This window comes from Solanum verrucosum, unplaced genomic scaffold (assembly GCF_900185275.1).
Source record: "Solanum verrucosum unplaced genomic scaffold, falcon-dt-bn FXZP01000278.1, whole genome shotgun sequence".
NCBI classification, from domain to species: Eukaryota; Viridiplantae; Streptophyta; class Magnoliopsida; order Solanales; family Solanaceae; genus Solanum; species Solanum verrucosum.
In genome coordinates, this window is record NW_026020332.1 from 4,951,086 (window position 1) to 4,965,158 (window position 14,073).

General features: G+C 35.8%; 2 protein-coding genes across 2 annotated transcripts; both read right to left on the reverse strand.

Moving 5' to 3' along the window:
* Nucleotides 1–3,874: 3,874 nt before the first annotated feature.
* LOC125836213 (triacylglycerol lipase 2-like) lies at nt 3,875–8,242 on the reverse strand. Its single transcript, XM_049515330.1, has 9 exons — nt 7,995–8,242; nt 7,760–7,879; nt 5,417–5,557; nt 5,161–5,271; nt 4,902–5,045; nt 4,756–4,796; nt 4,562–4,641; nt 4,362–4,457; nt 3,875–4,227 (listed from the first exon to the last, which is right to left on the reverse strand). The coding sequence occupies exons 1-9, from the start codon at nt 8,193–8,195 to the stop codon at nt 3,905–3,907; spliced, it is 1,257 nt and encodes a 418-aa protein (XP_049371287.1). The 5' UTR covers nt 8,196–8,242; the 3' UTR covers nt 3,875–3,904.
* Nucleotides 8,243–8,830: 588 nt separating this feature from the next.
* On the reverse strand, nt 8,831–13,794 carry LOC125836211 (probable inactive leucine-rich repeat receptor-like protein kinase At3g03770). Its single transcript, XM_049515329.1, has 7 exons — nt 11,858–13,794; nt 11,640–11,773; nt 10,806–11,049; nt 10,036–10,247; nt 9,876–9,901; nt 9,557–9,668; nt 8,831–9,352 (listed from the first exon to the last, which is right to left on the reverse strand). Exons 1-7 carry the CDS (start codon nt 13,206–13,208, stop codon nt 9,122–9,124), a joined length of 2,310 nt encoding a protein of 769 aa, XP_049371286.1. The 5' UTR covers nt 13,209–13,794; the 3' UTR covers nt 8,831–9,121.
* Between the last annotated feature and the right edge of the window lie 279 nt (nt 13,795–14,073).

Genomic DNA, 14,073 nt, shown 5'->3' on the forward strand with positions numbered 1-14,073 from the left:
TTGGTACAAATTCAGAGAAACATAGTTCATATAAAGCGACCACAATTACGCAAGAATGACAATGATGTGATATAATCTTGTGCCATTGATGAAAACTTTCCAGAATAGAGATTTGTCCTTACTCCTTAGTATTGCTCAGTTTGCAAGTTACCTGAGTCGTTATGAACTTGAACCATAAACAATTTTTTGAAGATGAACTATTCAAAAGCTCCCTTCTGCTTCTTGAAAGATTCCTTCTTCTTGGTGCTGTATCCTCTATCTCTTTTAAGCACAGAATCTCAATACTGCATGCAGTCACATTAATTTCTTTGATTTGACCATCAATTTGAAACTTATGCTCCGAAACAGAAAAAGGATCATGGAAGCAGACTATAAAGTGAAGCACCCAGCCAAAGCAGCTATTTATTGTACCAAAAAAGACAACACATGGCTCCCCAATAACAGACAAGTATACATGAGAACAATATGAAAGAAGCTTGACATTAGAATTTAAAAAGAAAAACAAAAGGAGGGAACTTCTTAAATTTCGACAGATTATCAACACCCTTAAAATTGGAGGAATTTTTTTTCCTTTTTTTACTTTCCTTGACAATATTCACATGCTAGACGCCTCCCCCATCCCTCTTCCAATATGTCGGTCCTCTGCTATGTCCGTTTCGTTCCATTGCTATCTTACCTCTCTTATTGCAGAGTTTTAGTTGTAAAGCTATCTCAATTTTATTTTTTTTGCATCTTCTATCCTAAATTGGACGATTAACTTTGATTGGGCAAGATCAAAGCAAAGGCATGACATGAAGTTTTAACTGCTCTAAATGGTTACAGCTAACTCATTGATGAATTTGAATTTTTAGCGTATGAAGTGTTTCAATGTCTGTTTTCCAGTAATATGATTCCAAAAGCATCATGTTTTTTTTTCCAGTAAGGTGATTATGGACAGCAACAGTTAGGAAACTAATCAATTTACTCAGCAGAAAAGAAGCAAGTTTTTCATGTTTGAGTTTAGATGATCACACTTTGCTAAACGTATCAAAGCAATATTTTGTTTTGTGTGAATTTTGTAAGACCTTGTAAAGTGCCATCTTTGTTCAAAAAACAGCTACTGATCACATGTACAAAACAGCTTGCAAAGGAGATCCTTCTTCAACTCTCTCTCCCTCCCTCCTCCCCAAGCAAAAGTGTGAGAAAAGAAACAAATGAAAACTGTTGAAATTCTAGTGATGAGCATTAGGTAGGACCTCTGTTATAGTCCTTAATTAGAACTTATCTAAATGCTGAAAAATTTTGAACAAGTGTTTGACTTAGAAAAAGTAAAGGAAAAAAGACAATTTTACACATCCCTTTTGTGTCATAGACTGAAGTAATAAGAAGAATTCTCCATCCCATTCTCTTCAGTGGCACGGCATAAGCTCATTTCTTTTATTCGTTTCTCTCATCTACACCGAAAAACTCTATGAAGGAATGCACATTCCGAATTGCATTATTAATGCTCAGTTTCCTCATTTTGATGCAAAGGTAGTCTAGAAATATGAATCCAACATTAGATGAAATTAAAGACAGGCTTTGTCTAAATGTCATTCCTCACTATAGCAGATGAAAATCCTAGATGAATAATAAGCTCAAGGATAATACAGTTTCAATTTTGAGGGAAAAGGCATCTTTAGCACCTAAAGTAAACTTGACAGAACTAAATGGTAGCACTTAAGGATTTTACGGGAACATAAAAGGCCAGAAAATCAATTCCACACATGGCAATAACATTGTTTTCTCCTATGATTCCATAGCATAATCCAAATTTGTAGGAAGGCTTTCAAAATTCATATTGATGAGATAAATAAATTTGAGATACAATTATAAAAACAATGTAATGCAATAAAACCTTTTCATAGTCATGCTTACTAATTCCCTTATAAAAAAATGGAATACTTTATGATTTATGGATCTTTTCAATTACCTTAGGCAAGCTTCAACCAAATCAGGGAAATAAAATTCTTCCAGATTTCCAAAGAACCTCTGCAGAACTTTCCCGGTCACAGCTAATATGAATAAGAATTTGAAGGAAACTATTGATATTCCTCAAGCTCAGTTGTGCTTAAATTCCTTATATGGAGATACCTACAAGATAATAGAAAGTTACTAAGAAATAAAATAATCAATATACTGAATGGAAAGATAACTGGAAAACAGATCCCTTGTCCTAAATTGTGCGGACTCTTCACTTTCTATGCTGTACCTGTGTCGGATTCTTAAAAAATACACTACTTTTGGTGAATCCGACAAGCACCCCTTGACATTTTTGAAGAGTCCGAACAACATTGCCCTTGGCACATATATGAGCTACTAACTGCAACAAAGCACTTCAAATTGGTAAGTTTTCATCTTATGATACTTAAATAGGGAACTGTAATTTCCTCTGGCGTTCAAATTCTGAACCATACCAACCAATATCATCTTATAGCAGCTACTTCTAACATTAGGAGTTGTTCTGCAAAACCCCCAAACCAAAATCATCTCATGTAGCAAGTATCCCTATTCTCTATCATCCATAGCACTTATACAGAGGTTCGCATATCCAATTATAACCCCAATTTCCTTTATGTTCCTCCCTTAAACTCACAGCAGGACCTACCTTTTCAAATGATTTCTGATTCTCAATCCTCGGGTCTATGTAACTTTACCCATTCCCCCCTTCATCTTCCTCATCTTATAACACTACCAAAGCTAAAGCGCATATTTCTTACAAAAATTAGTAATAGAAACTAGGTTATTCATGGTAAACATAAATGTTGAAGAATCGCAGAGCCTAAAGTCGGGGATATCGAACTATATACGTTTTTCATACTTTCAATGCGACATATAAGCTGGAGCAAGAGCTTGATATATGAATCGCGAATGAAAACTACTGCGCCGCAAGAGCAACTGAAAATGAAATCAACTAAAACTAAAAGATTTGCAGCAATCATGGAGGAAAAATATACTCTTACGTTTGTCAGAGGCAAAATCTGTCACACTGAACATCATGAAAAATATGGCAGATTCATAAACTACTAGCGGGCAGCAGATCACTTGGAAGGAGGCAGTGAGCAATAGAATCACAATCTTTATTTTGCGGTGAATTTTATTTCTAAAAAAAATAAATCATATTCAAATTCACATCACAAATCACAATCAAATTCTTTTATTCTTGAAATTTGGACTATATAGTATAAATTTAAATTAAAAAAGCACTTTCTCCGTCTCATTTTGTGTGGCACTTTTTGGAGTTCGAGATTCATACAAATCTATTTTTGATAGTAAGTTTTTCATAGATTCTTTTAACATTTTCAATTATTAATTATTGTAACTTATAATACTTTTTACGTAGTTTATAAATATGTAAATTTCATTTCAAAAAAATTGAAGATTCCATATGCAAATTTCCGGTCAAAGTTGAACCGTTTGATTCTCGAAAAACGAAAAGTGTCACATAAATTGGGACAGAGGGAGTAATACATTATAAAACTTTTTTGTTTTGGTAATACATTAGAAAACAACACTAACAATTTATAACCACCCAAACAGAGTGTTAGAAGACAAAGGAAGCCATGTGCAGCGTAATTTCTTCCGAGACACAACAAAAGTTGTGCGATGACGCCTTCTATTTTTGATAAATAAGTGGATCGGTGGGTCTTTCGTAAGTAAAATTGTTCCTTTCTGTCAGATATTGATGCCAATCTTAAGGGACTATCGAGGTTTCCTTGGAAAAAAAAATATATACACAGTGGTACACATACCGTTACAATCAAGTATTGTATTCGCACGATTTCAATTATGATTAGCTTTTGAATGCGAACGGATACAATGTATTTTGCTAAGTTTTGTAAAACCAAATCCGATATATTAGCTTATTTCAATCCCAACAAGGTGTTCATCCTTGGTTTCTGAAAAAGGAAATAATCTGGTTGTAGACGATATCCTTAGCAGTAATCCCAATAATGAAGTCTGCATGAGCGTAATCCTTGATATACTGAATATGTAGCTTCTCTACATCGTGGTACTTGAGATTATCAAGTAATGTCCCAACATCTTGAACATCAGACAGTGCATCTTGGCCTCCATAGCTGAGAAACAGGGGGAAATCATGAGGGATATTTGTCAGATTGTACCTTGGAGGTTTGGTTTCACCGTAGTGAGCCTGATTGAAGTCGTTGCTCCCATAGTCATATTTCGACAAGACACCATCTCTAACAGCTGCATGAATTTCAAACAGTTACATAGTCATTTCGTATTTTTGGTTGGTTGATAATGGAGCCAATCCTAACTTGTTTAGGACTAAGGTATAGTTGATTGATGGACTCGTAAATAGTACTTAAAAATGGACTTACTCTGAGACAAATGCACAAGGTTCTTAGTTGATGTAGACTGGGGTTCGTTCTTCAAGAAATGATCGACTGTGGAGGCATTTAGACAGCAGTTCTTTCCTATATTCATAGAGGAAAGTTATTTAGCTTGGAACTTGTGATCATTACAAATGACTCCATCTGTAAATGACGAAAACGTTTTTAATTTCATGGCAGATTAGTACCAGTAAGTGCAGTTATCAAGTCATAACAGTCCACCCCAGCTTGAGCACATAAGACCTTGAGAAAATCGGACACAGGCTCACTACCACAAAGCGTCAAAAATTGAGGTAAATGTGACAAAAGAAGGAAGGGGGGTGGGGGACAAGAAGGGCAAATTCAGTACACTAGTTGTAAGTAAGGAGAAGTAAATTTTTACCCCCTTGGATTAAATTCTGCAAGACCAAATATTGTAGTGATCTGTTGACATTGGAAACCATAAACATCAACAAATCACAATGTATGCATTGCTCTTAAGCTTTGCAAAATGTAAAGAAGAGAAGTGAACCTAGATTTTGCCCTGACCTCACTAACAAAAGCTCTAGCAGCAACATCACCGAGTGCAGTGGTCATATGGCTCAAATAAGCAACTGGGCTGAGCAAGGCTGCTGATTTTACCTTGTCTATTTGTTTCCCTTCTGAAAAGGACGCCAACGCTATCAAGGTGCCCTGTTAGTTCAGAAAATAGACAGATCAAAAGGTCATTATATCATGTACTGGAAGGATAATAAATGTTTTGCCACCTACAATCGAGACTAATGTTCTGTTCTCTTTCCAAACTTACCATTGAATGGCCTATATAGTGAATTTTCTGCCCAGTTTGTTTAAAGACAAGATCAACGAGAGCAGGTAAGTCATGGACGACAAGATCATCCCATGTCCAATTCCAGTAGTCCTGTAAACCAGAATGAATAAAACCTTTAAAGATTTAGAGCTATTTAAGTATTTTGACATCTTTCTTCCCTTTACCAGAATTCTTTTTATCAGTTTTGCAAGCATTATGAAAAATGTATAGTTCATTGAGGAACTGAAGGAGATACCGCACTATCAGGATCAAGAGTGACATGGCGACGGCTATATCTGGTTCCCCTGATATTGGAAATCCAAACATCAAAGCCATTATCTGCCAAGATCATCGCCGGTGATTGTGCTGGTGAATTCTGCAGCCATGTTACTCCATCCTGCAAAACAGTGACCATATTTTACTTCCTTCATCCACAGTTGCAGTGACTTAAGATTGAAATGTTCGTCAACTTATTGTGGGTAGTACTTCTCCCTTCTTAATTGTTTGACATAATTTGATTGGAGACATAGAAAGAAAGATTTTTGACACATAATCTAACAAAATATCGAATGTATCCTTGCATCAAACAATTTGTATAGAATGCAGTGATGGCTTAAAATAAGTCATGTTAATGGTAAAATGAAAAGGTGAAATTTGATTTGTTTGTAACTATGCGAAAATGTTAATATAGTGCCAAACAGATTTAAACGCAAGAATAACAGTTGTTGAGTATTCATAAGCTTCATAGTTACTAGCTTGTGGTCAAATTCTTTATATATATTGAGAATTCTATTAATTAACATGATTTGAATGTGAATTCAATTATTATTATAGTAGTACTAACTTGAGTCGTAGTAGAAAGTAAGAACACATAAACTTCATAATTTTGAATTCGCCTCTAATTGTGCAAATTCACAAGCATTCACAGTAGTAGTACACAGAGTAAACATACAAATGACAAATCTGTGTTTTGTAATTTACCTTCTCGTGAGCGTACTAGCCTACAGAAACAGCCAACCCTTGAGTCCGTGGTTGACTAATTAAATCATGCCACATATACGTAATGTGAGACAAGATTTGGAATCTTGAACTTCTCTACGTGCAAAAGCTACTTGCATTTCAAAATTTTATGCAATCTGAAGAGATCGGGATATGGAAAGTACTGCTGCATTCACCACATCTGAGCCCCTTTATTTCTCCTACAGGCCTTTAGCATACTGGCTTTAGAGGAGGATTTTTGAGTTTTGGATTTTATAAAGATGATAATTGAGTTTTATATATATATTTAATCAATTTCTTAAGGTAAGTACATGCGTCAAAGTAAAGGGCAAACAATACAAATCCCAGGCCTTATTACGTGCCTTCTCGTGAATTTTCAAAATTACCTTTTGTACCAGATTTTGGTCCAGTACATGTATCTGGACATTGTTTTCAAATAAATTTGTATGTATTGAGATACACTTACTCTTACCCTCTCGGTAATTAGGTAGTTTTTTGCCAAAGTAAAAGCATATTGAACTCTCGAGCATGCTTTCATTCTAGCTCATAGCTAGGATGAATTTGTTTTTGTTTTTTATTTTTCAATCGATATCTAATACCCATGTTGGAGCCCTATTAATTCGCACCATGTAGGGCTCCGAACGAGAGAAACTTTTCCTATCGATTTTTTTGTACTCAGAGCTCGAATCTAAATTTCTCAATAAAAGAGAAATAATCTCATCCACTACACCGCAACTTTTATGTTATTTATGCAAGTATACACTGAATGCATAGTGTAATGTTAAATCACTCAAGTCAAAAAATAAAAAATCCCACTTTGTTAAAAGATTCACGCATAGGATAATTGGGGTAGGAAAAAAAAAATTCTGTTTCTTAGATCAGAAGTGGGGACAATAACTACGAAAGACGATAAACTCATGTTCACGAGAAAGATTCCATTTCCCAAACACCATCCGCTAGTGAAGGCTTGTGAATGTATATACTCTCTTGTTTAATTTGAATAGACACAAAACAAAATATTTTTTAAAAAATTATAATTTATGGCTATTTATTTTTTTAATAAATTTGTGGTATTAAAAATTTCATAACATTTTTGTAAATCCGAATAAAGGGAGTATAATTACATTGACTATTTCCAGACATAAGCGAGGGCGGATGCAACGAATAGTGTATATGAATCAGACCTACTAACGATTAAACATATAATGGGTTCAATTTAAAATTCTCTCTCCACTTCTAGATATGAGGCAACCTAAGCAATTATTAAGAGTTAATGATTTAAAACACAATTAAACTATTGTAATTTGTAAGTTTCTTATATTAACTATCAATTATTTTATTTAGCTATTTAAATTTTCATTTTTTTTACTAAAATACACCTTGATGTTGAGTTGATTAAATTTTATTTTCAGTCGAAAATGACTAAATTTTATAATTGAAATTATACATAGTAGCGTTGGTTTTCTCATGGTGAGAATTCGATTCTACACATTATAATATTCTTCTCCATTTCCGCAATTTGAGGGGAGAAAGGACTGAACTTTTATAGTCACGCGTGAAACAGTAGCGCATATTAGAGCTAGAGCCCAGAGATGCTTACCACAAGAACGCCGTGCTGCAACAGCACTGGCTGCCTGTTGGTCGTCGGCCCACCACCTCCTCCTACACGGCCTTCTGGTATTCTTTGCACGCTAAGTATGTATCCGTCATCAGTTGTTACCTGAGAAAATAGAAACACATAAATTGTACGAATTGTAGAATAGGATATGGCTTTCGGATTCAACCAGCTCGATCGGGAAAATAGAAGGAGAAAAATGGAACGATTGATTATTTACCTCAAATTCCTGGCATTTATAACCATGAACAGTGACGGCAGAGGCGCACATTCCACTACCCACGCCATTATAATCGGTTTTGAAGCCGGAATGAACAGATTTTCTGCTAGAGCTTAATGATTCGTATGGTTCCACTGCTAAGATGACTAATGCCACTAAACTTAAAATGCTTAGACTCGGTAACTTTCTTAGCGCCGCCATTCTATTAGAAAACACGGCGTGAGGAAGGAAGATATATTGTAGACAGTGTGCTCTGCTAAAATTAAAGCCAGAACTATATATAAATAAAGAGAACAGTGAGAGGGAGCTGTGTCCGAGAAAAGAAGGAAAAAATGCACACACCCACTCAATACCAAAAAGGGACTCAAATAAATGATTCAGACTCGAACCCACAACATTAGAGTTAAGAAGCGGAGAGCGTTTACTATCTCGTACCCACAACATTAGAGTTAAGAGGTGGAGAGCATTTACTATCTCGTACCCACAACATTAGAGTTAAAGGTGGAGAGCATTTACTATCTCGTCTAACTCGGTTGTAATTCAATTACCAATTGTTCAATTTTATAGAAAGTAAACTTTACCTACATGAAAATAACATACAGGATATAATAAGTTACTATATTCATTACAAAAATACTTCAAATTTCATTGTTGAAGAGTATGTTATAGGGTTTAGGAAGAATTGGAGGGACTCTAGTCTCTTTGATTTTCTCATATCTGGATCAATGCAAGTACCAAGGCAATGAAGATCAGTTATTAGTCTGATGTTGATATACATGTATGATCTTATACATAAGCATGAAGGGCAATTTTTGAGGTTGCACAGCTACTAAGCCTTCTGTCACTTTCATTTCTATCCTTTCTGAAGGAGGGTAATACAAATTCATGTGAAGACTAGTCTCTGTTTTGCAACATCACCTACTTCTAAATTCTAAAATCCAAAGAATCGACAAATTTACATTTTTATACAAAAGAAAATGATAACGAGGACTAGAAGATTGAACACGAGGCTGAGGTTTGCAACCATTTTGTGCTTCACAAACATCATGCATTCAGCTTGCATCCCAATTGAGACAGCGGCATGAGCAAGTATTGCTGATGAGATGCAGTTGAATTTCTTGAATACCTCATGACAATGAAGTTGCATCAGATCTTTGATCTGTATCGGCTGTAGCCTGGACTTGAGCTGCATATTGTAGGTTCCAGAGGACATCCTCAAATGAGGGGCGACTCTGTGACTCGGGAGAGATGCATTTGTTGGTGAGTGATATTACAATTGACAAAGACTCTTGGGAGCTAGTGGTTAGCACAGCAGGATCCACAATTTTACGCCTACCATCTTGGCTACCAAAGGATGTCTGTCATCGAAAAAAAAAAAGACTTTACTGCTTACCTTCCAAGTCATAGTAAGTGTGTCACAGACATTCATTTCAAAACTCCTTAAAACTACAAACGCGACGAAAGTTTGTGATCCACAGTAGAAACAATGCTGAAGAGCATTCTGTGCTACTGCCAATGAGAAAGGAGTTGCATATCAAAAATCAAAATTAGTAGTTCCATACCATTTCATTGAGCAAAAATGTTTCTCCTTTTCCACTAAAAAAAGGACCCACCAGCGACTCCAGCAATATGAAACCAAAGTTATACACATCATCCTCTTTCTTCCTCGTGTTCCTGCATGAGAAGAAATGCACAAAATTTTAATGTTGAGAATATGTCTCTGCTCAACATTCTTGAACTGTCATTGCCAAGCATTTTTATCTATCTCTAAGGGATGCTATAGTCAGAAGAGGCACTAAGAAAAAATCTATCAGTTTTTCTAGGAATAGAAGTTGCAAACAGACTGATGTGTGACTCTATTTGGGCAAAAGAGTTACATACCAGGCGTTGTGGCCATCTCCTTTTGCCTGAAAAAGGATATCATCAGTATCAGATATTACCCTAAAACATCAACAACCCAGTGTAATAACAGTCGGGGGAGGGTGGGGTGTACGCAGACCTTACCCCTACCCTTCATCATATGAATATCATTTCAACATACCTCAACTTTTTCACTTTCTTCTGTAAGGATTGACATTCCATAATCACTAAGTTTTGCAATCTGATGCTCATCAAGCAATATACTATCTGTCTTCAAGCTATTGCCGAATGAAGGAGGGATTACACCCGTGTGGAGAAAGTGCACAGCCTTGGCAACACCAATCAGAACCGCCAACCTGTCTGACCAGTTGAGGACTTTTCCTGGAGTAGTTTCTGCAAGTGAAAATGATGATTTACACAAGGTCAACATGTATTCCCTATGGTTCATTGGATATATCGGGATAAATAAAATGAACAACACAAAGAAAAAGATGGTCAAAACATTTTGCAGTGCAAGTGTCAGCCAACAGACCATGCAAAGAACATACGATCAAGTATATCTCGACAAATCAATGAAACGCTAACACAGATTGCTTCATCAAACTACAATAATTGTCTTTCACTTTGTTGTAAAATTTCAGATCGCAAGCTTGGACAAATAGACGGAAAGAAACTATCCAGAAGATAACAATACTCTGTATTTGTACTTACTAGCGCATAAACAACAAAAGACGCAACAAATTCATGTGTTTCTCATCCTTAACCCCCTTCCCCCGCACAATATTCAAAAAAAGAAAGAAAAAAAAAAGACAGATTCACCAAAACTATCATACTAAATAGTTATCTGAAAATTAGCAATCAGCATAACCAGAAATATACCTGCAGCATTTGCATATTCAATCAAGTATATGTCTATGCAACTGTTGGTACTAAAATATTTACACCACTGACCTGAAAGACGAGCACGGAAGTTTCCACAAGGAATAAATTCATAAACCAGAAAAAGTCTGTGGACTGTTGAGTCATCTTGCACCCCATCATCAATGCAGTGACCCAGAAGGCTAACTAAATGGGGATGGCGAAACTTTGACAGCAAATCCATTCGAAGTTTGAAATTCCAACTAGTGCATCGTCTATGAACGGTCAATTCTCTTACAGCAACATAGGTTCCATTCTCTAATTTTCCCTTGTAAATCTGAGATAGAGAGAATGACATAGAAGGGTGTTAGCTAAATAAAAATTGTCCAACTTGATCCCAAGAAAGAAAAAATCCTGGGACAGAAGGCTTGAAGAGATAGCAACTCACTGCATATGCACTTTAAATAAGTGAATCAAGCGCACTGACTTTATTGATATTAATTGTCAAAGTTCAGTAGATACCAAATCAAAACGAACATTACTTTTAACTGTGACCACCATAATATGGTATTAAATTGCAAAGTCGAGATGCATATAGCATTCATGAACACAGACAATCAATCATAAAGGCAAAAAACTGTTTAATCAACTGCTTATGTTGACGACTTGTGCATCTGTTTAATTGTCTGATACAAGTTATTCGATGAAACCTACCTACCAAACTAATTTGATTTGCTTCAATTGATAACAGAGATGATGACCTCTGGAATAATATGGCATCATATGGACAAAAATTAAATAAGCAACAAAAATTTATTCTTCCGACAAAATATAAAATGAATTTTGAATGGATATATGCAAGGAAACAATACGCTAAGCCCTATTCCTACAATTATTTGGGAGTCATAAATAGTTTCAGAGCAGTACTTTTCCAATGGAGCCTTCACCGAGTAATGCTGATTTATCAAAAATTTCTGTCGCTTCTTCCAACTCTTCCATGGAGAACACCCGATATGATGGGGCACCTTGTGATCCTAGTGCTGCTGTTTGAGAAATGATTCCTGAGGTAAAATAAGTTAAGAAACTCTTATCAAATCCCAGAAAGAATTTAGAGTTGACACTGAAAATGAAAAACTACAACTTACTAGCATTTGCCAGGAGCTCAGCAGAAATATTGGGCTGTGCATTATCTTGCACAACTTTGGGAAACATGTACCGATCCACATCGTGACGTGCATGTTGTCTTCTACAAAAGATGAGAAGAACAACAGCCAAAAACACCACAAGTATTACAGTTCCCCCAACAACACCTACCAATATTGCTATCTCTTTTCCAGTGGTTTGTTTCTTTGCCAAACTAGCTTGTTTGCAGTAGGACTCAGAGTGCTGATATTGTATATCCAACAAGCAGTTTCCACTAACCTTTACAATTCGCTTATCCGAACTGGCGTTCAAGCAAGAAGGAAGCATACCAAGCAGTCTATTATCAGAAATATCAACAAAACCAAGCTCACTCCCACAGTTGAGATGTTCAGGAAGTGAACCACTCAGAACGTTAAACGCTAAATTCAAGTAACTAATACTTGGCAAAGAGAACAAATCAGCAGGCGGCGTTCCGGTAAGAGCATTATTTGACAGATCAAGGTGTTGAAGTAGATTTAGTTTGCCAAATTCTTCTGGGACCTCACCAGAGAAAGCATTACTACTAAGAAGAATAGTGGTCAATCCTTGTGGCAACAGTGGCAGTTCAGAATCCAAATGATTTTCTCTTAAATCCAACAAATGCAAATTGGACAAAGCACTTAAATCAGGTAATTCACCAGAAAGAGCATTATGTGACAGAATAATATCAGTTAGGCCTGTGATTTTAGAAATTGAATGAGGAAATTTACCCTTCAACCTATTATTCTTCATACTTAAAATAGTGATATTAGGTAACAAATCTAACCACTCAAGGAGACTCTCATTGAAAAAATTGCCATCAAATGTCAAAGTATGAAGCTTCACCATTGTAGACATCTCAGATGGAACCTTACCAAAAAGAAAATTTGAACTCATATCCAGAACTTCTAGAGAAGACAACCGATGAATTTTAACAGGGAGAGGTCCCCAAATGCCCAAAGAAACCAAAGTGAGAACTTTTAAACTACTTAACCTTGTCAAAGTGGTAACAAATGAATCAATGGAGAAACGCTCAGATAAGGTATTGTTTGGAACTGCAACTCCATGGAATTCATTGACCTTTACTAGCTTATCTCCCTTGATTTTGAGCTCAGTAACAGAGTTATTCTCGCAAATAATGCTCATATTCAGTGTTGAACCCAAACTGCAAAAATCCCCATTGTAATTCTCCAAAACATCCAACTGCACTGGATATTCCAAGTGCCTCCGTAACTGAAGAAGAATTTGAGTTTCATAGGACCCTAATTGATGAGTATTTGGGATCAATAAAGCCCACATGAATACAACTATGACAAATATCTTTAGGCACCCCATTTAACACAGTCCTCTTAATACTCAACAGAATTTTATGAATAAGCTGAAGGGAACAATTTGAGCTTCAATTCTTGCAGACGTCAAGCATTTTGTTTGTCTAAATCTGCGGAAAACTCCAAATGGATAGAATATTTTTGGGTGAAAATTAAACTAATTCTGAACCAAACGCAAATCTTGACAAAGACCCATCAAGAAAAAACAAACAAACTAACTAAACTGCACATTGAAGGAATGTTTTGCTTTTTCCTGGCAGAGATATTTTGGAAGAAGAGAAAACAAATAGAAAAAAAACCCACTCTGGGGGTCAAGAGAAAGAAACAAAAAGAACAGAGAACTCTATAATGAAGCACTAATAAATGGGTCTTGTGCGGCTTAAGAGGTGGAATTAAAAGAAGCAAAGAAATGGAGCAGAGTAGAGTAGTATATATATAATGTAGAAAAATGGAGAAGTTGGGTTGCTATAAAAGTACCCGACAGAAGAAGGAATTTAATGCTACATGCATTGAATGAGAAGAAGATAAGTAGTCTGTCGCGGGCTTCATGAGGTTTCCGCCATTAATGGTGACCTTTCCGTTGGGTTCGGTTCTTGTAGAAGAAAGATGGCTTCTTATCAATATTTTTTACTTCACAGTCCTCAAAAGATAGTTTACCCCATGTGACAGTTTTAATTATAAGGTTTGTTTTTATTATAACCTTTTGCTTTGTTTCAATTTATATGAAATCGGTCAACATATCGAACATAATAGAAAATATGATATCGACTTTACATCAAATATAATAGATATTTAAATACGACATCAGATGATAAGTAAATACTTTTATTTGTATATTCATAAAACGCGTAAAATCAGGTTGAAATGTCTAA

Excerpts from the sequence above, each read along its gene's own strand:
- LOC125836213 (XM_049515330.1), bottom strand. The coding sequence starts at position 8,195 with ATGGCGGCGCTAAGAAAGTTACCGAGTCTAAGCATTTTAAGTTTAGTG. Across the intron at positions 7,880-7,994 it reads ATAAATGCCAGGAATTTGAG|GTAACAACTGATGACGGATA; the intron begins GTAAATAATCAA and ends CTATTTTCTCAG. Across the intron at positions 4,797-4,901 it reads CTAGAGCTTTTGTTAGTGAG|ATCACTACAATATTTGGTCT; the intron begins GTCAGGGCAAAA and ends CAATGTCAACAG.
- LOC125836211 (XM_049515329.1), bottom strand. The coding sequence starts at position 13,208 with ATGGGGTGCCTAAAGATATTTGTCATAGTTGTATTCATGTGGGCTTTA. Across the intron at positions 11,774-11,857 it reads TGAGCTCCTGGCAAATGCTA|GAATCATTTCTCAAACAGCA; the intron begins GTAAGTTGTAGT and ends ATTTTACCTCAG. Across the intron at positions 10,248-10,805 it reads CTTCCGTGCTCGTCTTTCAG|AAACTACTCCAGGAAAAGTC; the intron begins GTCAGTGGTGTA and ends TTTCACTTGCAG.